The sequence below is a fragment of the Barbus barbus genome (genome assembly GCF_936440315.1).
Source record: "Barbus barbus genome assembly, chromosome: 24".
Taxonomy (NCBI): Eukaryota; Metazoa; Chordata; class Actinopteri; order Cypriniformes; family Cyprinidae; genus Barbus; species Barbus barbus.
Window position 1 is genome coordinate 11,992,687 of NC_136752.1, and position 25,691 is coordinate 12,018,377.

Sequence of the window (25,691 nt, forward strand, 5' to 3'; positions counted from 1 at the left end):
GTTTGTTTTAATATAAAAAAAGTTCTTCTTTTACAAATGTAAAAGCCCTTTCACACCAAAAGTGAAATGAATATGCACCAGGCTAAAGGAAATGTAAATTCACCAGAAGAGGGCGGAGCTCAAACAATTTGCATGAAGAATATGACGCATGAGAAGAAAGTTCAACACTATTCAGCAATAACAAAAATGAAACACAAATGTGCCATTTATGCTTATTAGTCGAAGGTCCGTAGCAAAGACATTGGTTAATAAAATGGGATTAAATACATAAGTGATATTTGTCTTATTTAACATATTTAAATATCGCAGGTAATGTAGGCTATAATATTCTGAATTAGCATTTGACTGGTTTTATTCATTTTGAGGAATACTGAATCTGTTTTTGTGCTGGTGTGATGAGTAAATACATGTTCATATTTATTCTAGAACCACAGTAACATTTTGTTCACAGCGCACATACCGCCTCGGCACTTACTGCCGATTTTTCTCAACATGGCAACACGAGCGCTGTCAATTAAGACACTGGAAACAAAGTAACTGGAATTACTTATTTGAAAAAGTAATGCGTTACTTTTCTAGTTACTTAAAATTAATCTGATTATGTAACTCGTGTTACTTGTAAAGTGTTTCCCCAACACTGCTGGTTATGTTCAGTTCATTATAGAATGTATTCCAGTGCACCGTGGGTTGTTCTTGCCAATTTCTTTGTCTGAAACTGAACTTGTGACATTGCTAGAGGAATGACTGGCCTCCCTTGAATTACTACTTTACAGATTCCAGTTTTTGTTGACACTTGCCCACAGACACAGTTTTACACAACGGATGACATTAAATTGACTTTTTATTGTCTTTTGGAATTCTGTTGCACAGTGAAACATATGAAACATTTATAAAATCAGCATTAAAAAAGTAGTTATAAACAGCCTTATGTTGCTTTACAATATTGACCCCTGAAAAAAATTTCTCTGTGAAAACTAGTAACACACTTTCCCACCATGCAGCTATAATGAGTACATTTCTGGGAAAGTTGGAAACCATTGCCCACCCCTTCAAAAAACTTCTTAAAAATAAAAAATTTTTTGTACCAAACCAGAGCTGTGAATAGAAAAATCCCAGCACCACGGTTTTTTTTTTTTTAGTATTTAGCATTAAATTCCAATGACTAAACAAAAGAAATGTGCTTTAGCTACTGCATTCTTAAATACAAGCATTTTGAGAGAGAGAGAAAAAAAATAAAAAAATTTACATAACATTTCATACATATGATCACTATTGTATCGAATGTGGGTTTGGTCTTTTTATTTAACCACACTGCAAAGAGAAACCACAAGCTTCTAAACACAGACTTACTAATTAGACTTCCTACTTGTTTACAAACAGTAAGTAAGAAGAGGAATGGAAAATACTGTAAAAATGCAAACCATACCAGTGCTGGTTAATGAAACACACTGATCATTTTCATAAACAGCTACCCAAAATATACCCAATAATACAGGGCAACTTGTGCATATTTTCCGCAAACAAAAGTCTTTACAGAGCACACAATGAACGCACTAACATATAATCTATAGGCAAGGGAAAATTGAAAGGACAAGAAAATCATGTATAGTGCACTACACATACAGAGAAGTAAACCTCAAGGGCATTAAAACCAGGTTTTCAAGCATTATTTGCATATTCTATGTGACCTAACATGGTAAGACCATGAAACTCTAATGATTTGCATGCATGAGCTCTGAAGACTTGACTTATGGCTTTCTAAACCCTCTAACACTTTATGAATGTACATGTACTGAATGAGTGTTGCATTATTACTTGACATTTTGTGTTGTCACAACCTTTCTCTCCTGGACGACTTTATGTGACGATGGATTTTGGTTAATCTGGACAGATGACCCACCTAATCCGATGCTACCGAATGACCCTTGGGTGGACGTCATCCCCTTTTGAACTCCCACACCTGATCCCCCTTTGCTCTCCATATAAAAGACATTTTGAGATCCACCGTGAGTGGAAACACCTTTTTTGAGTGACCCCTGAATCACGTGACCCCCTTGTCCTTCCATGAGCATCAGGCCCTGAGATCCAGCAACCCCTCTCTGAAGCGTCCCCTGAAGGACTTGACTGCTCGTGGCTCCCCCATCCACCAGGAGCACTTGTGATCCAGACAGATTACCTGTGCGCAGCATCCCAGCCTGAGCAGTAGCCCCATTGTCCACAAGCACCATTCTCCCGCCGTGGGTCATGGTATTCGTCGCTATGTTGGCTACCGGGCTGCTGTTCATCATGTACATGCTCGGTCCCATGGTGGGCATTTCGGTGACCAGTACCGTGCTGGGCTGCGGCTCCACCATGTAGTACACAGGCTGCGGTTGCATCAGGATCGTTGGAGCCGGTTGGACATTTGTACTCACTGTGGACCAGTCACCCATGACGTTGTCCACACGAGTAGATGATGTCGTAGCCGTGTTGGAAGCTAGATTCAATGCATTTGAAGATGTAGCTCTGTTAGTGGTAATATTTCCAGGATTGATAATGTTGGTTGATGAAGACACCACCTCGGTACGGTCCACAATGGGTCTGGGAGGGGGAGGAAGAGGAGCGGGAGGAAGAGGAGCGGGGACCTCGGTCTTTTTACCTCCACATATTTCAGCGAGAGTAGTGAACTTGGGCCCGAGGTCATTGAGAAACTCTAGGTCATTGTTATCTTCGAGGAGGCTGCAGCAGCCCACAGAGCCCACAGGAGAGCCCTTCCCTTCATAATCATACACCAAAGGCTCATTCTTAGCAAATCCATCCTCCATTCCACGGCTTTTCTGTAACACAAATAGAGCAATACATATATATATATATAAATGTGATCCACATAGATAATACAATACAGCAATATAATAATAGTATGATAATGATAGAGTAATAGATTGAACAATGAAACGATAGATAGAATGATGAAATGATAGAACAGTAGATACAAAGATAAAATGAAAAAATTATTTAATGATAAATAGAACAATATCTATTAAAATAATAAATAGATAGAATGATAGAGTAATAGAATGACAGAACATTAAATAGAACAATAGATAGATAGAACAGTAGATAAAACAATAAAACAATTGATCATTAGATATATAGAACGCTAGATCGATAGAATGCTAGATAGAACGACAGACAGACAGACAGACAGACAGACAGATAGATAGATAGATAGATAGATAGATAGATAGATAGATAGATAGATAGATAGATAGATAGATAGATATTCACACTAAATAAACATAATAAATTTACTTTATATACACTGCCCTGTAGGTATATACTACATACTAACCTGTGAGTAGTATTCGCCCAGGAACATATCAGATACGGCCATTCCATCAAAATCTCCACCCATTCCTCTACTCCTAAGAGTCTCACTTCTTCTGATCGAGTCCATATAGGACATTTCCATTTCATTGTAGCCACGGCCACCCATTGTGGAAGTGGAGTCCATGAAGCCTGCTCCTATTGCTCCTCCTGATCCTCCTGCAAATCCTGCTCCTCCTGCACCTCCTGCTCCACTGATACGCATGCCACCCACTTCTCTTGATGCATAACCCCTTCTATTATCTACATCATTTGGAATATCCTATCAGAAACAAAAGCGTTTGATTTATCTTTGAGATATAAATAACATCTTAATCAGATTGTGTTCCTGATAACATACACTGCAAATCAATCAGAAGTTCAAGATCTTACCCTGTCCTCTCCTTGGCCCTCAGTATGGTAAGAGATGAGATGCTCTTTAGTGTCATAGGGCATGTCTGTGAAATCTCCCATAAGCCCAGAATTTCCACACTGACACAGCAGCAACAGGAGTGGGATGACTGTAATACAGCAATTATTTTCAATTCATAAGTAACAATCATATCTTTTTTTGTGTTATCCAGAATAACAATGACAGAATAAAGTTGTTTGGAGAGCACGATCAGGCAAAAGAAAGTAAAGTGAAGTTTGTCAATTTTTATGTCAAAATACATTCTCTAAACTCTGTTCTTTGTACTATTAGTATGCCATCCGTGGGGTTCTCTCTTATTTTACAGAAGTGTAAAGACTGAACCTCCCAAGCACCAAAAAAACATGAAGAGCAGTTTGCTCAGATCTGTAAATCTCCAGCACAACCTATAGTGAGAGTTTGGGGTGTGGCTACTGTCATTAAGCCAGTGTAGGATTCTGTGGCACATGGAAAAAGGAATTCATATTTGGTTTCAGAAGTGTATACCAAAATTCGAAGAGACAGACAAAGCTAAACATTGGCAGTGCTTTTATAAGATGAAGGAATTAATTGGTGGAATGTTTGGATTTCAGTCGAGATGCCAAACTTGTGGAGTTTCTTCTCGACAGGTAAACTAAACTTAAGCTTTTGCCACACGTTAGCTCTTTACTGTCAATCTTTACACCTGCTAGTCAAAGGTTGTTTGGAAATATGCTTTATTAATATGCTTTAATTTTGTAATTCCACTAAGTGATGGTAGTTCTGCAGAAACTGCATACTTCAGCTTTAAACGAGGCATAAATAGAAACCAGGCCATTAACTAAATGTTTAGGGAACGTTATGAAGTCAGATTTACATGGTAGACTTTGTTAAGATACTAAACAAACTTACGCAATAATGAAAGGGCTCCAAGGAAGAGCAGGCCAATTCCAGCTGGTCCAAACCTGGATCCCTTCTTAAATGCTCCTGATGTTCCACTTGCTCCTGCTCGGGCACAAGCTCCCTGGTCGTTACAGGTGCACACATCCACCTGAAATTTCTGAGGCTCTGGACATGACAATCCCTGCTGGTCCTTGACGTCCACTGTCAGCTCGTATTCTCCTGGCCACAGCTTATCCTGGGTTCTGAAGATGGCAGTGGTATCTGATAAGAAGAAAAACAGAAGATGTCAACCACAAAGTCAGTAGTGGCAGAATGCCAGCTCGTGCATGCGTTGCGTTGTGGTAGTCTTGTGTATGTGCGACGAAAACTGATACGGAAGAGAAAAACTCTATGAATAAAGAGGTATTTTTGTTTTCTTTGTGCACAAAAAGTATTCACGTAGCTTCACAACACACTATTTTAACGATGTTCTTACTACCTTTCTGGGCCTTGAATGTTTCAGTTGCATCGCTGTCTATGCAGGGTCAGAAAGCTGTCGGATTTCATCAAAAATATTTGAATTTGTGTTCCGAAGATGAACTAAGGTCTTGCAGGTTTGGAACGACAACAGATCTCTGACTATTATTTCATATTTTTGATTTCTTACAACAGACAGTTTTAATATGTGGGCCAAGGCCCCCCAATGACACACGGAGGTACTGCGGCAGTATTTTGTTATAAATATTCATGGAAATACTGTTTTTTAAATTTAATTTAATTTCAATGTAATTTTTAAATGTTACATCAGTGAAGTATTGTTGTGGGTCAAAAATAACCTGGCAACATCTGGCATACCGTTTAAATACTCGACTGTCCATTTCCCTTTAGTTCCTTCTGGGACAACATTGAAGGTGAATGGAGCTCCATTGGGCGTCACATCCTCATCCATTGCAGTGACTAAGACGGCATCCTTCTCAGTACAGAGTGTCTTGACTTTGCTTGTCAAAGTTGGGCAGTGGTCATTAAAATCCTCTACCTGGATGGCAATGGTGCCTGTTGCTGTCTTTGAAGGCAAGTCTATAAGAGAAAAGGAAAAACGTATTTAAAAAAACCCACTATTTTTTATTTGCTTTCAATACATTAATATAAATGAGACAAATGTTATAATACTGTAATATTTAATAAAAATTAACGTGTACAAAGTTTTTTAAAAAGTACTAAAAAAAAATTAAAAGAAAGAACAATATATAAAAAGAGAATGCAATGTAAATGAATCGATTAAATCAAATCAAATAATTTTTTACAACATAACTTCGAGATAGTTAAACATCCAAATATTGACCCAGTTTTCAGTAACTATTGTTGATCAATGTGAAGATGGCGCCATCTTCAGGACAGGTTATGTCTCTGCAATATCCATTATATTACACTATATGGCACACTGGAAGTATGATTGGTCTATAAGTTAATTAAGTATATTATCATATATTATGGCTATGAACCATAACCTGGCATCATCTGGAAACAGTTGGATAAATAAAACAACAAAGACTTCAATAAAGAAAAGTTTTCCCTTTTCCCTAGAACCACTGTCATTTTAGTATAGGTTTTTAGTTAATAACCCTGCAGAAAACTTGCCTTGAGTTATGCTGAAAATCTGAGCGTAGTAAGTGCCGTTAACTAGATACTTGGACTCGCGGTCAGGTGCCTTGTTCAATTTAACGGCTCCAGTTGTCTCATCGATGGTCAGCCAATTATCTGGGTCAAATCCTTTAACATACCTAAAAGAAGAGGGAACATAGTTAGCTCAAGCTCATTTCTTGTTTTCTATGCCGTTTCCTCTTAATTGTTGACAGAACTATTTCTATGTAAACGTACTTTACGTTGGTAGCTTCCTCTCCTGTGTCTGAATCAATGGCGGGGTATCTTGTGATGATCTCATTACTGTTAAAAGCCTTGCCTTCTGAGATGGGGATGGCTTTTGTTTGGGGCTTGAACTTGGGTCCTTCTGGCTGGTTTTTAACCTTGACGTTCACATTGTATATCTGACCCCCTGATGCTGACCATGAACCACCTGACCAACTGCCACCACCACCGCCTCCGCCTCCGCCTCCGCCACCGCCACCGCCACTGCCTCCTCCTGCGCTGCCACCGCTGCCCCCGAAGTTGACATTCACTCCTTGTCCTCCTCCACTCACAGAGGAGTGGAATGGAGCATTGTTTATTACACCAATGCCAAGGTTCATGTCTTTGACATCCTCATAATCGACAGCCTGCAAGGTAAACAGACATGAGATATTTTGTTTAAATTTATCACCCGAGTGCTGTCTTGACTGTTTTTGATGGTAAAAATGCACATTTCTGCACATCTTGTATTAATGTAAACAGTAAATTATGTATTACATGAATGTCAATAGAATCTTTTTTGATGAAAAATCAAAGTACATTACTATTCATTTTTTTTTTTTTTTTTGATTAACACTTTTCGGCAAGGCATTAGCATTAAATTAATCAAAAGTGAGAGAATAAAGCTCCAAGATTTTGGCTGCTGAAAATTCAGCTTGGTCATAGTAGGAATAAATTACATTTGAGAATTTATTAATATAGAAAACGGTTATTTTAAAGTATAATATTTCACAAAGTTGCTGTCTTGTTAATCAAACAACAATACTGAAAAGAAAAACAGAAACTGCCATGATATTCCTTTATTATCGAATGCTTACTTGAATAATAATAATGAGCTATTATTGTAATAATATAGTTCATTATTAATAATGGTTTTTCCTGTGATGCCAAAATTGGCATTGAGAATTGTGAAATCTGACCAGTATTGGTATGAATACTGACATTTTGGTATGATGATAAACCTACTCATGACTATACCAGAAATTACAAAGTATAAATATCCAACAAATATCATTGCACACCTTGTCAAGCATAATGATTGCCTCATTGGTCTTTGGGTCCGTGCGAATGCTGAAGTATCCAGCCTCATTGCCTGATGCAATATAGCAATTAGCCACCCAGTTGTCCGTGTCCTGAAGATCCAGGTCGGTTGCTTTTAATCTCATCACCTCTACTTTCTCTGTATTTTCCTCAATACTGGCCTCAAACTATAGAGAAAGAAAAAAGAATTAGCAAAAATTGAAGGGACTACTACAACAACATAACTGTGTGGATATAAACATAGCGAAGATATTTTCTTACTGGGCCTTGCAACTTTGGCACATTATCGTTGACGTCATTGATCTTGATGGTGACCGTCCCTGTGGCGGCATTGCCGCCTGCAGCTCCATTCAGGTCAGATGCTTTGACAAGCAGGACATACTGATCAATATTCTGAAGAGAGAGATGGCGTGTGAATAAAAAGGTGCATCATCTACATACTGCTCATTATGCTCAACGAAAGCAGTCACTATCTTTATTATGTTCCTGTATTACTCATTTAAGATGAAACAATAACAGAACATCTGGCACTGGCACAATGAAGCTCATCCGTGCTGTGTGTGTGTGTGTGTTATGTAGCATGTTAGATATCAGAAACACATTTGATATAGTGATGGTCGCCTCTCACCTCTCTATCCAGGTTAGGATTGGCAACACGGATTGTGCCGTCACTGTGAACTCTGAACATTCCCTCCCCAGCTGGCTGCTGCTCAACAATCTCATACTTGATTTGAGAGTTTGGGTTTCCTGGCTCATCGGCATCAAAGCAATTAACCTTCATTACTATTGTGTCTGTATCAAAAAAGAGTGCCCACGATAAATGAAAGGAAAATCTTTTGAAAAACGTGATTCTAAGTTCTTAGAAATGTACTCTTTATATTTGTTGGTTTCTTAAGGTTTTAAAAACCTTTTTTTAATACCATTTTAATACTGTAATACATTTAAAATTGTGTATCCTTCAAGTAAAAAGTAATGACGTTTTTCTCAGACCTTGAATACATGTGAATGTAAACACCTTTATCATTATTTTAAAAATAGTTTTTAATTATGCAATTATTGAATACTTTTAAACAGCAAAGATGCATTAAATTAACCAAATGTGACATTATAGACATTTACAGTTTTACTAAATATTTCTATTTCAAATAAAAGTTGTTCTTTTGAGATTTCTTTTAATCAAAGAATCCGGAAAAAAAAAAAAACTGTATCACCGTTTTCACAAAAATATTAAGCAACTAAACTGCTTTCAACATTGATAATAAGAAATATTTCTTGTAATAATATTGTAATAAATTCTAATAATATGTTTATAATATTATTTTTTATACAAAATTGATCATCAAATAAATGCAGATCACATACCTAATGGACTGAGCTCGTCTACAGCCCCGGGATTCATCGGACCAAAAACAGGCGTTTTATCATTCTGATCCTTCACTTTTATTCTCAGCCCAATGTCATTTTCTGCAATCGTGCCATCTGTGAATGTAGCGACGCCGGAAAGCTGCAGAGGCATAAATTTAAGATCACCAACCATCATAATCAAGCATAGGTGTTAAATCCACCTTCATCATCATCATCATCATGAATCATCATTGTCATCACGGCCATTTCACTTACATTGTATTGTGCGATGGACTCTCTGTCAAGGAGGCCCGTTATCCTGACATATCCATTTTCAGGATTTACCACAAATAAATTGAACGGTGCCTGGTCTGCACCGACGCCCCTCAGTGAGTACCTCACATTTTTCAGTTTGACGTCTTCCTTATCTGAGCGAATCTAAATAAATCAGAAACACATTTATTTAACACAAAAAGCGATCAAGTCTACAGTGACCTGACACAGGAGGTATTTTAAATCTCAAAATGATTGCATTTGCTGATGATATTGTTGGACTGTATGTCGCACATGTGATGTAGTGACTTCATCAACTACTTTTACAATAATGACACTGCAGACATCAGTTTTATACATAAAGTTTGAATTACAAGAAGATGAAATCTGTTAAATCCTATGCGTAACATTCATTAAAAGGACAACTCCACCCCAAAAATGAAAACTTGCAGAAAATGTACTCTCTCAAAGATGAGATTTAGACAATTGTTTAATTAAAGCTAAATTTCATGCAAATCTGTTCTAATAAAGAAACAAACTCATCTTGGATGGCCTAAGGGTGAGTAAATCTTCAGCAAATTTGCACTTTTGTGGGGAACTATTCCTGTAATTCTACTATAAATTGCAATTACATGAGATCTTATTTTTTCCTTTTAAACTCCCTGGTGAAAAAGTTGATGCCTTGTCTTTTTTGCACTTTGATTGTGCATTAAGGTTGATGTTTGCATATTAATGTGTTTGACGCAGGAGAAGTCTCACTCACTTTTGCAATGAACTCTCTCTTGGTGTAATCCATATTTTCCTCTAAGACTTGGGGAGGGATGATCCATTCTCTCTTCTGCCTGTGGAGGGCAACAGACTGCTGGAATCTGGCTTCAACCTCAAACACATACTGTGGGACAACAGAAATGCACATCAACAATTTGTGACTTATCCTGTCAAACTTCTCACACAGCAGAAAAAGGAGACCAAGAAATATTTGTTTTTATATTTGCTGCCCTGCCTGGTGAGAACGTTGTCATTAGCAGGATTTGCAAATGATTCACTGGTGAGTCATTATAAATGATAGAAACTGCTGTTGCAACTTGCATGTATAATTTGACACTAAGCTCATCCCGTCTGCACACAGACAAAATTAAACAGATGCTGTAATTTATCTGAAATGAGATGAAAGTGATATAATATAAATAAAGCTGAAAAGATTTGCAACCACAGAAAAAAAAAAAAAAAACCTGCACAGGAGTCAATTATTTAATTTAGCACACCTCTAATTAAGGAAGATGAGATAAAGAAATACTTGGCAAAAACGAAATGCATTCCATTTCATTAGTCGAGATCACCTTGATCAGACCACACACACAACATGCACACACAAAAGGAAAGGAAAGAAAACCCTGCACTATCACAAATATAAAATCTAATGTCTTAGTAATGCGGCTTCTTTACTTTCTTCCACTGTGCATTTCTGAATTGTAACTACTGAAACTTTGCACAGTACTTCTACAAGTGTTTATAGTGATACGTGGAGACTTCACATTTTATGTAGTAATTGCATAAGGTTTGATACATGCATTAGGTTGTTTTACGTAACCTGAAGGTCCAATGATCGTTGTATACGTAAAGTAGAAACTTCGCATTTGTTAAATGGAAATAGAAGGTATTAAATAAAATGTGTGATTCACTTTCTCGTACACACACTGTGTATGCAAAAATATTAAAACCAAAAGCCACAACAACCAAGACTGTGCTCTTAGCATATCTACCCAGCACATACTGATAAAAGCAGCAAAATATGCCTTCACTGAGATTCTCCAGTGTAAACTATTCCAGGTAAAATGATTTTCACTCATTTAGCAAATCGTAATCATTTAGTAACCATTTTATTCGACTGTTGCTCGGTGACTCATCTTCATTAAAATTTGAATAATTATTGTTGAGAAATGTAAATCGCTGAAATGCCAGTGGGCGGGGATTTCAACACACCTCAAATTAAATAGAATAGGCTAGACTTTCTAACGCAATACTTGCAGATCCAGCTTGACTACTGTAGTTTGTCTAGCTTGTTCTGAAATGCCCTTTATGGAAATACACTACAGTTACTATGGTAACACCATAATAAGATGGCTAGGGATCTCCAGACCAATGTAAAAAAACAACAACAACAACAACAATAATATAACAGCCTATTATAATACTGTATATTTAATATTATGTATAGTAACTTATAACATATAGGTCGCAAACGAACGATAGATAGATAGATAGATAGATAGATAGATAGATAGATAGATAGATAGATAGATAGATAGATAGATAGATAGATAGACTACTAAAAAATCTAGATGGTTGTCTTAGCACTGAGAATTTCTTTGCATTGTATCCACTGCTTTGAATTTAACCACTGATAAAAAAAAAAAAACCCTGAACTGAATCTCTGAAAACTCAAATCAGCTTTGACAGAAATGATTGTGAAAAGTTGAATAGCTGGACAAAACGATGCATAATGTAACATTTCTTTTTTTTTACATTTAGGTGCCATTGTAAATTTCTGTAAAGGGTTGGACAATTGAGGCGATTGCCCTCCGGCATTTTAAGGGTTAAAGACAATAAGGCGTTTTTTCAGACTAACTTTATAAACATAAATGTTGTTGCTATATACATCGACAGTGCTATAAACAAACTGACAGCCAAACAAACAAAATCAGTTTCAGTTCTAACGATAGTTTCGGTTTACAAAACGATACTTTGCCATACAAGAGAAAGACTAACATGGAGTAGGCTATGTTAACGTGGATATCTATTGACAGACATATTTAAAAACACGTCAAACTTACCGATAGTCCAAAACAAAAGAGAAAAGCAACAGCAGGCGATATACGCCGGGCCATGGCCGGAGAAACACACGGTATTTCCTGAACACCTGAGATGCGCTGCTGTCACCAGCTGCTTGTGGACAAGTTTATAGATCCCGCCGCGGCAGAAGTGCGTCCTCGTGCTGTTTGATGCGCGATAATGAGAATGAGATCGACCCGGAGCGCTTTACACTAACTCCTTATTCATTGTTTCTCCCACACCCTCACGTTGCGGGTTAAAAGGAAGACCTAACGTCACAAAGATGGGTGTGTGTTAGTGAGAGAAAGAGAGAGAGAGTGTAAGTGCGAGAGAGAGAGAAAGAGGTGGAGAATATATAATTTTCACAATTACATTTCATGTATCATAAGGGGTGGCAAGTGTTCTCACCCAGTAGCATTAACATATATCCACAAGACCCATTCTTAACCCATTATGTGGTGTACTATGAGTAATAAAACTTGAAAAAAAAAAAAAAAAATATATATATATATATATATATATATATTAAATTTGATCAATATAAATAAAAAATAAATATTTAAATTAATTATCTGTAAGATTTAAAAAAGAAACTGTAAGATAAAGAACATCTCCAAGTGTTAATAAATTGCATTGTGTCATCTTGAGCTAAATTAATATGTTTTAATTACATGATGGAACTTGGGCTATAGCACCTTTTCAGTAAAAGGTGAATCTAATGCTGATATTTCTATAAACATCAAGTTTTCAATAATCAAATGGTAAATTTCAGTGCTTTAACTGTTTCTTATACTGACAGACATACATAATAAACAAACCAAATATAAAATAAAGTGATAGAATAGGAAAAATGCACTTGTTTTGAAAAAAAACTTTTGGAAAAAGAGTTTTTTGTTATTTTATTTATGGATTTCGGCGTAATTTTAATCAAGGTTTTAATGTGTTTATGTATGCATGTATAAAACCGTAAATAAATGTATAAACACACAGTATACATACACATATTTGCTAATCAAGAAGTTGGACACACAGGTCTAGGATAAAAGGCAAAAATTGAATCCTCATGGGGAAAGATGGGCAAACATAATACTGAAAAGGAACGATTTTTGTTGACATGCTAAAATACCTTTAAAAAACACATGATATCACTATTAAAGTCACATCATTTGCACAAACAGTATGTCCATGACACAAAAGGCATGCGTTTGTAAATATGCATGCTTCTATTGCTCACTGACAGTGTGATGTTACACGTGAATTTTTTGACACCATCAGTTATATATGCTTGTTTAATGGAAATGATACATCCTAAAACCATTCTGAAATCAGTCATTTTCAAATCACACAAAAACCTTCGAGCAATCATGGGTAGTTTTGCTAAAAAGCTATTGTGCAGGCCCAGAGAGTAACTTCATTAGCAGATCAGAAGCAATGCTTTTTGAGGTGCTCTTCTTTTGAATTAATATTAATCACACCTAGTATAAAATGATTCATCAGAAGCTCACACCTTAACCTGTGCTTATTAAAAGTTGGTCATACTCCAAACAGCTTAACCGAAACGTTTCTGAGGGTTTGCCCAACTAAACAACTAATCAGAAAATAGTTTTTATTGTCTTTTATTTGTAATGGACGTGTGATTGTATGCTAAATTATTTCTGGAAATAGTTTTGATCAATAGTTTGCATGTGAGTTTCATGTGCTGTTTCTTATTTGGCTGCGATAAGACTGCCAAACATATACCGATGTGCTCTGTGACGCAACTTCTGTGGAACGGAAAGAGCGTTTTGAGGGAAGGTGAAGTTGTGGAACAGCTGCTTACTTGGAAGGAGGTGTGTAAGAAAAGAATAGGAACAAAACAAGAGACTGGGCGAGACAACTTTAGCTGTTTATTCTTTCATTCTGCCGATCTGTCTCTTTCTCTTACTCATTCCCACTCAGTTTCTCTTACTTAATTGTTCACTTTGCTGACTTGTCTCAATTTGAAAACTACAATTAAATAAATCCTAATAATCTTGTTGTTAAATATGAGCACAATACTTCAGGATTAAATATGTTTTTCTAGATGTTAATAAGGTCTCTCAGACTGGAAATAGAATATGAGGGCTAAGAAAGTTCAAAGGGTGTTTCAGAGGCCCTTTAGAGAGGCTCTCAATAGCACGTCTTTGCCATTTGCACACATTTAGAGAACATCCTGAATGTGGGCTCCATTCAGATGAAGTCTGCACTGTCTGAGCCACCATAAATCTGTTTCTCAGACACAACTGCTGAACAAAGACATTGAAAGAGAGGAGAAAAGAAAGAGATTCCATGATGTTTACTGCAGGTCGAACATTCATGCAAAAACATAGAAATAGACTCGATTTTGATTATTAGATTTGTACACTGAAATAAAGAAATACAATTTTACTCAGAAGCTCCTAGTAAATTTCACAATTAATTACATAGAAACAGAAAGGAACACCATGAATTAAATGTTACATTTTAAAGTAGCTAGACTGAAATAGCATTTTCTCATAAAATGTACTCCAATAATCTTTTATTTAACTTTGAAAAACATTTACAGTGTAATGAAAAAAATTATTTGCTTTTCAATAAATAAATCTTAAAATTCTTAAAACAAAATAAATTTACTTGAGAATTAAAATTAGATACTGAGACTAAAAAATATCTCAAATAATTTTTATTTTTATTGATGGCGTTTATAAATAATAAAATGAAATGAAATAAAATCTAAAATGTTTTATTTGGGTTTCAAGAAATACATTTTAAGATTCTTAAAACAAGATACATTTACTTGAGAAACAAAATTATTATTATTGACTTTTTAAAAAGAAAATACATCTAGAATTATTTTACATTTTTCTTACTGGCATTGTTAAATAATACAAATAAATAATATTTCTCTCATAAATTGCTTGTACATTTCATAATTAATTACAAAGAAACAGCAAGTAATAACTTGTATTGAAATATTAAATCATATTTAAATATGACATTTTAAAGTTATTTAATTTTTAAAAATATTTTTCTTGTAAAATGTGCTCCAACAATCTTTGTTTTATTTAAAACTTCAAAAGAAAATAAGTTGTTTTGTTTTGTTTTTTTCAGTAAAAATCAGCAAGTTCTTCAAACAAGACACATTTACTTATAAGATCACAAGACTTATTTTAAGAAAATGTATCTTATTTTTACTTTTTGTTACTGGTACTGCTAAATTTAGTGAGGTTTCAACTTAAAACAGCACATTGCCGATGGGGTAAGAGAATAAACTTAATTCAAGATATATTCTCTGAAAAGTCTTAATCCTTCTCTTAATCCTGTTACACAGTTTTTATCTTCTTTAACTCATGTTTGTATATTTTTGTAGTGTGTTTTAATTTTATCTGTTGGTGTTCTTGGAATGAGAATAGAAAGTACAGAAAACCAGTCGTGCAGGAAACTCCCTTGAGTTTGGACGGTAAACAGTCACAGGTTTGTTTCCGTAGATGCTGCATTCACATGCTTGTCACCTGTGGGCAATGTGTTGTATGACTCATGGTGAAATCAGTGAGAGAGATTGGGAGTGTCTGGCTGCCTTAGGCAGGGTGTGTTCAAGGGAAGGGTTTTAAAGGCAACGTCCAAGTTTTCCACGCTCACATGGCAAACCGCCTAACCTATAGGATGCTGTCCTCGTATAGTCGTGTGGAGTGCTGAGATGGTATATCCGTGTTCTCATATTTAATTTGCAGTTGTGGAGGCACATATCTTTCACACCCCACTTATGCATGTTGGCCAAAATGTTTTAGGTAACAGTAACAGCCCCAGTTCTAAAATACGTTTTTCAGTGTTTTTATGTAAGTTATTATCACTGAGATTTTTGTTATTAATTTTAATTTTAGTTACATTTTTTTGAAGTTTAGTTTTTTATGCTTAATTTAATTTTTATTTTATTAAATACTAACCCTGGTTAGTTTTGGTGTAGACCTTAGGTCTCTGGTTAGAGTTAGAGTATAGGTTAGGATTAAGCGTGGTGCTAAACGTATGCTAAGGAAACGCTTAGGGGTGTGTAAGTAGTGAGACAAGGTATTACGCATACTTTTGTAAGGGCTGGGTTAGGTTAGTTTATGTTAGATTTTCATTTGACTTATTCTGAGAAAATTATGAAGCATGAATTATTAGTGTGGCAGGGTTTACATGGTTAGGATTAGTTTTGGTAGTGTAGACTTTCCCAGAATTGTGTAAAAGTGAAGAAATTAGATGCCTTTTCATTCATAAGTGTGATTTGAACCATATATCGGCCACATCCTACAGGAAGTTTTGGAATTTGAATTGGAATGACAAGAAGAAGAATTTGTTGAATTGTAATTCAACAAAATTTAACGCCCATGGTGAACTTTTCTCTCACAATTTATATTATTAATTTGACATATTTATAATATATTATATATGAGCCCGTCTCATGAAAAGGCTTTTTCCTTTTATTGACCATAGAAGGGCAATTTGTTCCCAGAATTCTCTAATTTATTTTGGTCAAAATGTTATTTTATGAAGCCATCTGAAAACAGTGTGAAAAATCAAATCTGTATTAAAGACTGGAGATTGTATTTATAGTTGAAGAATAGAATTAATAGACATAATAGACATTTTTTTGTAATTAAATTCAATTTTCTGTACAATCCTGTTCTAAACAGATTAGTGCCACCTGTTGTACCTGCTATTTTTATATGCACAGCACCACAAATGAAATTCTGTTCTATTTATAAATTGAGTTTGAGATTTACTTCTTCTTTCTTTTCAATGATTTACATGCAGTAAAGGAGTTAGGAGTTTTGTCAACTTATGGTTTACTTTGTAATAAATGTTCAACAGAGAAAACTAAAATGAAATAATAACTAGTTTAACAAACAAGGAAATCCCTGATTGCTCATTGCAGGCTGTGGAGGTTTCTTAGAGAGTTTATGCTGATCACTTGGCCTTTGACACAACCTTGCATTTCACTGACATTCCTAAACTCTTTTTTTTCTCTTCTCTCTTTTCACCCCTCTCTTTCTCTCCATCTCACTCTGTCACTTCCACTTCCCAGGTTTCTCATAGTTAGTCTCATAACTGTGTTATGTTGACTTTTTCAAAAGTTTATAATGTTATAGTTCTCACTTGCCACAATCTCAATTTCCCTTTCTCTTCCTCCCTCTTTTCTTCTCTTTGTATGACGACATTCTTTCTTTCAACTTCTTTGTCTTTCTCTCTGTGTTGCTTTAAGTGTGTAGTCAAAAGTAAACAGCTCCATGACAACGGCTGGGAGTGAAACCTGAGCTCAGCGATAAGGCCAGAGAAACTGGAGGCGTGTCTAGAGTCCCAAATAAACAGCATTTCCTAGCACTCAGGCTGTCACGAATCTGGTCCATGCTCTCCTGGTTTACCACCACCAGAGGTCACCCGTTCACCACATTGACTCTCACACTACACAGCACACTGGACTACAGTTCCCACAATGCATTGCACAGATCACAGCTGTCACCATTCACTCATCACACACACCTGATGCTCATTTCACAATCACGCACTCACTATTTAACCTGGGACTTCCTCTTTCTCTGGTCCGAGTATTGTCTGCATTTAGTGCTCTCCTAGCGCTAGCTGCTTTACCGTGCCTTCCGTGTTTCTGTTCAGTTTCTGTAATTGTTAGCGTTTATCACTTATCTAGAGATAGCAACTTTACAGAGCCATTGTTATAGTCTTGCCTTGCCTTGTTTATCTTGCCGTGTCTGACCCTGCCCGTGTTTCCTGGATTTAACATAGCATGGTTTCTGTTAGGCTCGTGTGGAGTAGTATAGCACATTAGCCTAGCTTTGTTTGTTTGAATTCTGTGCCTGCATGGAGGGCCTCAATACATTATAAATTATGGCATGCATACTTTATATATATATATATATATATATTTTTTTTTTTTTACTGTAAAATACTGGGTTATGGATGTAAGAAATTATGAATAATTTAAAGTTCAAATTTAAACATACTAAACACGAAAATCTATACACATGTATGGTAAATATTTTAGTAAAACTTAAATTGAATAAATTCAATGATAAATTTAATTTTAGTAACAGTTATAGTAACAGTTAAAAGACATTCCACACATCACATGAAATAATAATTATTGTTATTTGTAATTTACATAATTTTACTGTGTACACAATAATGTATTTTACATACATTACTGTGTTTATGTTAATATTTACTGCTTTATACTACAAGTACAAAAAGTACAATACCTTTTAAAAATTTGGGATTGGTAAGATTTTTTTATGTTTTTGAAAGACTGCTCTTATGCTCATTAAGGATGTATTTATTTGATCAAAAATACAGTAAATTTAGCAATACTGTGTAATATTATTACAATTTCAATGTCTACAATTTAAATTTTAATTACATTTATTTTTGTGGCAAAATTGGTGTCACTTGATCTTTCAGAAATATTTTTAATATGCTAATTTGCTGCCCAAGAAACATTTCTTATTATTATCAATGGTGAAAACACTTGCGCCGCTTATTATTTTTGTGGAAACTGAAAACTCACATTGTTTTTTTGTAACAACATACGACATGTATAAAAAAATAAAATAAAAAAAAAGAATCTTTGAATTAATATGTGATTACTTTTTTTCCTTCTTTGTAATTTACTGAAAATTGATCATAAAATGTTGTATTTGAGTGTATTGACGCACAGAGATAGAATCAGAGAGCTTGTTTTGACATTGATTGAATGCCATGAGATGCTGATTGGGGTGAAACCACTGACTCACTGTCTGACTGTCATTAGATGTACCTAGCTGTCACACATCTGTAAAAATACGGCACACCCAGAGTACAAGTGACGCTTTCATGGCAACTTCCAGTGCCCCCAAACTATATTTTAAATGCACTAAAAACGTCATGTGTCAGTCCTCTGTCGTGTGTGTCATGTGTTCCCGCCTCTTGTGTCCATATTTGGTTTGTTTCCTGTCCTTGTTAATTTTTTTTTGTGACATACTGCCAAGTATGGTGACCCATACTCGGAATTCGTGCTCTGCATTTAACCCATCCAACGTGCACACACACAGCAGTGAACACACACACACACACCGTGAACACACACAGCATGTAAATCAAACAGCATGTGACTCCTTCAAGTCACGCTGCCGTCCGTGGCTCACCCCAGCCCACCGGATCGCCGCTGAGTCAAGCCCGCCGGATCGCCGCTGTTTCCTTGTTCTGGCCAGGAGTGCCGGATTTGTGTCGTGCCCACAGGAACGTTTTAATCATGTCATGTCGGTCGGTGTTGTCCACGGAGACTCGTCTGGGGCAGGCGGCTCTTGTAGTGGCCGCGGAGGCCATTTCCAGTCGCCTGCCCCCTTGTCGTGGATGTGGAGGCGGTTGCTGAGGGACCCTGTGAGGGCCCCTGACTCCTTGTCATGCCCAGGAGAAGCCTCAGTTTCCGAGCTAGCCCAGGAGGGCTTCCTGTTCCTGTGGGTTGTCCTGTCCCAGTCCTGTTCCTGCCCTGTCATGTACTGTTCGGTGTGTCTAGCCCCGGAGGGCTCCTGATACCCCCTAACTTCCCCAGGGAATTTTTTTTTTGGGGGGGTAAAAGGGATCCGGCTGTAGGGGCCGGGCCGAGGGCTCCGAGGCCAAGGCCCCGAAGACCATCTGCCATGGCCTCCTGAGCTCCCAGCTCCGCCTTGGCCTCCGTCTGTCTTTTCCACTCTGGAGGTCCCCGTCCTGTGTTCCTGTCCATGTCTGTCCTGAGGGGCCTCCAGAGCACCCACCCTCCCTCCCCGATGGAACTGTTAAGGCTCGGGACGAGCCTTTCGGGAGGGGGGGGTTATGTCAGTCCTCTGTCGTGTGTCATGTGTTCCCGCCTCTTGTGTCCATATTTGGTTTGTTTCCTGTCCTTGTTAAATGTAATCATTAGTTAATTCTTGTCCAGCCGTGTTCGTCTCATTATCCCTTGTATATTAGTCGTGTCTGTTCAGTCAGATTTCGTCTGGTCTACTCGTTACCCCTACATGCATTGTACATGCTGTTACAATGTTTCACACATACTTGATTGTCTACATTTGTTTCATTTTAGCCATTTATTTGTTTAATTTAGAGAGAGGGTCACATACCTGCACTCGGAAAGCGAACAAACAGAGCGCAGAGTGATCTCTCGTGTTGAATTACATGCATGCATCAGTGCTCATGCAGGCAGAATGCGTTATCCTAAACAAAGCTGTGCCACATAATACTGAAGTACGTTTGTGAGCTATTTGAAAATAAATCTGTTTGAGAGTGAAAGTGGTTTGTGGTTTATTTTTGAGGTTTGGATGCATCTGGGACGTTTGCTGTTAGCGTGTATCAATAGCAGCTGTACCGTCACTGTCAATAGTTATCACATCCCATCTCATACTTGATTTAGTGACTGGTATCGCTTTCTCTCGCTCTCTCATGTTCACTCTCTCTCTCTCTTTTATCTTTTTCTTTTATACTGGGATTGCGCACCATTCAGAATTGAATAATGATTTGAGTTCCTAAATTTGAATTGAATTTGAATTGAATTTGAATTGCATCCAGCAAACTGGATGCAAAACTATAAATCTGAATGGAATTTAACAAAGTAGAATTAAAATGGAATGAACTGTTTTAAATGTAAATTTTAATAGTACAGCATTGATATATTTAATATAGCCTATTTATTTTTGATTTATATTTAGATTTAATAAATTATCATCCATTTTATTGATCATAGTGCAACACCAATGTGTTCTCAGAATGCTCTAATTTATTTTTGGTGATATTTAATTTTAAGTCACCTGAAAACAATGTGGTGGACATTTTGTGGTGCTGTATGGCAAAATAAAATCTGTATTGAAGCATGTAGACTGAATTAAATTTCAAGAATAGATTAAAAATTATAAATATTAATTGAATTTAGTGAAGTAGTTGAAATTCATATAACTGCTTTAAGTGTACATTTTAATAACACATTTAATAATAGATTTAACTTGTGTTTTGTATTTATATTTATTTATAAATTATATATCATTATATATAATAATTTAGCTTTCCTTTTATTGACCATAGAAGGGCAATTATTTCCCAGAATTTTCTCATTTATTTTTTTCAATATTTAATTTTATGAAGCCATCTGAAAACAGTGTGAAAAATCAAATCTGTATTAAAGACTGGAGATTGTATTTATAGTTGAAGAATAGAATTAATAGAGACATATTGAAGTTAAAAAATATTCTGCAGTACAACAGATAATTCTGCACATTGAATTATGTAATTATATTGCAAAAATACAAATCCTCTGATGGAAATTTCTCGTGTTTCACTCAGTATGCTGAGTGAAGCCCATTCTAGTCAAATTACAACTCATAAATTGATATCAAGCCAATTCACAGATTCTGTTTTTGCCCCACCTTCTTTCACACACTGAATTTCTCATGATTCAGCTATAATGATAGAGCTTTGTGTGATTTTCATCTGTCAGTCAGGTGTTGGGAGGTGTAGCAGGTGCTCACACCCAGATTCAAGAGATGCTTCAGGGCTTCAACATCACCCAACACACAATGTTCATCACCACATCAAGACGGTCAGGATTTTGATTTCTTATCATTTGGGAGTTTTCATGACACAGTCACCACACCAAAAAGATTATTCACAATTACAATACACAAAGTAAAAAAAAAAATTTAAATTAATATTACTAAATTTTAAATGGTAAATCGGATAAAAAATTAAATATACAATAAACAAAAGAGCAATATATAAAGTATTCACATCTTAAAATAATGAATGAAAATATATAGTCATGGCCAAAAATATCGGCACCCTTGGTAAATATGAAAATTAATCTGCATTGTTAATCCTTTTGATCTTTTATTCACAAAATTTTACCTTTCATTGGATAATAAGAATTTAAAATGGGGGCAACTATCATTATGAAATAAATGTTTTATACGTTGGACACAATTATTGACACACCTAGAAATTCTTATGAGTAAAATATCTGATGAAATTATCCAGCCATGGCTTCCTGTTTCACAGAAATATAAATAGGAGGGAAAACAAAGCCAAAATTCCCTTAATCATCCATCACAATGAGAAAAACCAAAGAATACATTTCTGATGTGTAGCAAAAGATAATTGAGCTTCACAAGTTAGTGAATTGGCTTTAAGAAAAGAGCTAGAGAAGTGACAATTCCCGTTTCCACCATCAGGGCAATAATTAAGAATTTCTAATCAACAGAAAATGTTACGAAACTGCCTGGAAGAGGACGTGTGCCTACATCGTCCTAATGCACGCTGAGGAGGAGAGTTTGAGTGGCTAAAGACTCTCCAAGGACCACAGCTGGAGAATTGCAGAAAATAGTTGAGTCTCAGGGTCAGAAAACCTTTAAAAAGAATTGTCAAACAGCACCTACATCACCACAAGTGTTTGGGATGGTTTCAAGAAAAATTCTCCTAGCTCATCCAAAAACAAACTCCAGCATATTCAGTTATCAGACACGACTGGAACTTCAAATGGGACTGGCTTCTATGGTCAGATGAAACTAAAAAATGAGCTTTTCAGCAGCAAACACTCAACATGGGTTTGGTGAACACACGGATAAAAAAGTACCCCATGTGTATAATGAAATATACTGCTGTATTTTTGATGTTGTGGGCCTATATTTCTGCTGGAGGCCATTGACATCTTGTTTAGACACATGACATCATGGATTCTATAAATACCAACAGATAAAAAATTAGAATAAAAAAAGACTGACTTAGAAATCTTACAACGGGCCATGTTTGGATCTTCCAAATGTACAATAATCCAAACAAAAACCTCAAAAACAACACAAAAATGGGTCACTGAGCACAAAACCATGCTTCTGCTATGGCCATTCCAGTCCTCTGACCTGAACCCTGTAGAAAATGAGTGGGGTGAACTGAAGAGGAGAAGCACCGTCATGGAGCTGGGAATCTAAAGGGTCTGGAGTGATTCTGGATGAAGGAATGGTCTCTGATCTCTTGTCAGGTGTTCTCTAACCTCATCAGGCATTATAGGAGATTTAGAGCTGTTAAACTGGCAAATGGAGGCTTCAAAAAGTACTGAATAAAAGGGTTACTTGTGGCCAATGTGTATTAGAGAAAAACATTTATTTATTAACATTGATATTTCCCCCCCATTTTAAATTCTTATCATCCAATGAAAGGTTAGATTTTGTGAATTTTTTAAATAAAAGATTAAAAGGATTAACAATGCAGATTCATTTTCACAGCCTTCTTTGATCTTATGTACACTCTCAGGAAAAATGGTACAGAAGCTGTCACTGGGGTGGTACCTTTTCAAAAAGTACACTTTGTACCTTATATGTACAAATATGCACCCTTTCAGTACTAATATGTACCTTTAAAGTACAAACTTTGGAAAGGTACCACCCCTTTGAGAATGTATACATATCTCTGCTGAGAATAACTTGTGCAGTTTTAGGAAAAGGGTAAAATATAGTCAGGGGGTGGAGACTGGAAACTGTACATGCTGTTCACCTGAGGCCTGGGTGCTCCTCGGGACATGTGTCACAATAAACATAGCTATTCAAGCTCCAGGGTGAGTGAACCAGTGTGGAAACCATCCACTTTTGTTGTTTAAGTCATTGCCATTGCTATGGAACATAAAGGGACTCTCTGAGGACATTCTATTAATAATTTCTACAATTTCTATTGACTGGCTTGACTTGTTTCATATGGCCTTCATTGCTCTGATTTCTGTGTTTTACTATGGATACTGTCTAGTAGACAGGCTATAGTATACATGTAATTAACATTTATCAGTTGCTAATTCGGTTAAATATGAGACATAATTCCACCTATTTAATGACAATGAACTGTTCTTTTTAATGCCTTTGAAGACATTTAGACAGTTAATGATTGTACTGTTTTTAGTGATTCAGACCTAAATGTCCCTATAGGTCAATTATCCACCAACTAGTTCTAATACCGTTAAACTACTTACAAAAACAACACTTTTAATGCCATTCATAAAGTGTACTTGCCTAAAATAGTCACTAAACTAAAAGATGTCAACGGTTTTTATTTACTCTTCTCTCTTGATCATGGACGTCAGCACACTTCTACAACAGACATCTATTTGTGCTGTAGTAAAATTAAGGTTGTAAATGTATAACAGTTCAGTGAGCTGTGCACAATAGTACAGACTCAACACTTACTGACGGGGCTCTGCCAAATTCCTTTCCACCCAACCCAACCCCATCCTCCACCTCTCCCGCACACAAACACCATCATATTGCAACATGCTCATCTCCAGGCTGTTGTGCTCTAAACTTCCACATCAACACATTACAGAAGGGTCTCAAAATCTGACCAATGACCTCCAGAAACAAGAAATTCAATATTCTGTGAAAAACGGTGCCTTTGTCCATTTTTTTTTTTGCCACTAATCCTCTTTCTCTGTCTTTCTTATCAGTTTTTCTGCAAAAAAGGCTGACTAGTTTAGAAATGCACTATGTAGCCAGAAAGGATTTAAGCAAATAAAGTTGCATACTTCAAAAAAATATGTTCAAATAACGGTGCTTTACATAAAAGTTTACAAAATAGGGCCTAAAATGTTTAGACTCAGTGAGAAATGATGATAACCAATTTCAGGAGGTCAAGCTGAATGTTACATGAGCTGTTTAGTTTTCAATTCATTTACATCAGATTTTCCAATTTTGCCAAAGTTATGTGATTATGTTATCTGCAATGAGGAAAATTATACTGTATAATAACAGGGTTGCACACATTTTGGATAATAATGTTGGTTTTCATTACAGTTTATTGACATTTAATTCAGCAGACTGTTGTATGATTTTAATTGTTGGAATAAGTCAACAAGGCCACAGTCTCTAATGTGTGATGGGCCAAAATCTTGAGAAACATTTTATGAAAAGTAAATTTTATGATCTAATAATTTATCCTATTTATCTTATAGTTTGCACAACAAAAACATTTGAGGCTCTAATGTTTAAAAAATACATTTGACCACATTTGAAGGGCTTAATAGTGTCATAGTTTGAACACCTTCCTTATGTTGCTCTCATAAATGTCTTGCATTCATTTGCCCGGTCTGAGTCACTCACTTATTAGTTTCAAGAAGTGAAGAAGTGTTTTGGTTGGGGTAAAGCATATCCTGTCCATTGCTGTCGTCTTCATTTTTATTCAACACCGTCCAATTCCTCGCAGCAAAACTGTATTCACATTAGGTCAACATTAAGGCCTAATGCACCACAGTTATCAAGCAGTGAAATACAGAGCCAAACGCTTGACCAGGTAGTATTTCAAAATTAATAAATCCCATCCCACGTGAAAAAGGCGTGCACATGTGAGTGGTTTCAAGCTGAGATATTTTTTTTTTAATTAGGCTTAAAGGGCGATTAAATGCAAAAGTTGTAAAAAGTTTCTTTTCTTTGCTAAATGTGTAAATGTGATGACTGTCTGTATAATCACCAGTACCTCCCAAACAGATGAAGATTAATTGTGTCATGCATTAATCATGAGTTTCATTAATCATCAATCAGATGGTATAACAGTTAAAAGTCTGTTCTGTTATAACCTCTCCCACTCTCTCTCTTTCTCTCTCTCTCATACACACACACACACACACACACACACATACACACAGTCAGAGGGAGTTTCA

The 25,691-nt window shown here is 36.1% G+C and overlaps 1 protein-coding gene across 1 annotated transcript; it reads right to left on the minus strand.

Moving 5' to 3' along the window:
• Positions 1-824: 824 nt before the first annotated feature.
• Positions 825-12,287, minus strand: LOC306843875 (desmoglein-2.1-like). The gene is made up of 14 exons (XM_079375572.1): positions 12,013-12,287; positions 9,942-10,070; positions 9,182-9,343; positions 8,924-9,065; positions 8,190-8,353; positions 7,823-7,954; positions 7,543-7,728; positions 6,494-6,888; positions 6,254-6,396; positions 5,471-5,692; positions 4,646-4,897; positions 3,739-3,866; positions 3,332-3,628; positions 825-2,816 (listed from the first exon to the last, which is right to left on the minus strand). Exons 1-14 carry the CDS (start codon positions 12,064-12,066, stop codon positions 1,812-1,814), a joined length of 3,411 nt encoding a protein of 1,136 aa, XP_079231698.1. The 5' UTR covers positions 12,067-12,287; the 3' UTR covers positions 825-1,811.
• Between the last annotated feature and the right edge of the window lie 13,404 nt (positions 12,288-25,691).

Excerpts from the sequence above, each read along its gene's own strand:
- LOC306843875 (XM_079375572.1), bottom strand. The coding sequence starts at position 12,066 with ATGGCCCGGCGTATATCGCCTGCTGTTGCTTTTCTCTTTTGTTTTGGA. Across the intron at positions 7,729-7,822 it reads TGCCAAAGTTGCAAGGCCCA|TTTGAGGCCAGTATTGAGGA; the intron begins GTAAGAAAATAT and ends CTTTCTCTATAG. Across the intron at positions 6,397-6,493 it reads GAGGAAGCTACCAACGTAAA|GTATGTTAAAGGATTTGACC; the intron begins GTACGTTTACAT and ends CTCTTCTTTTAG.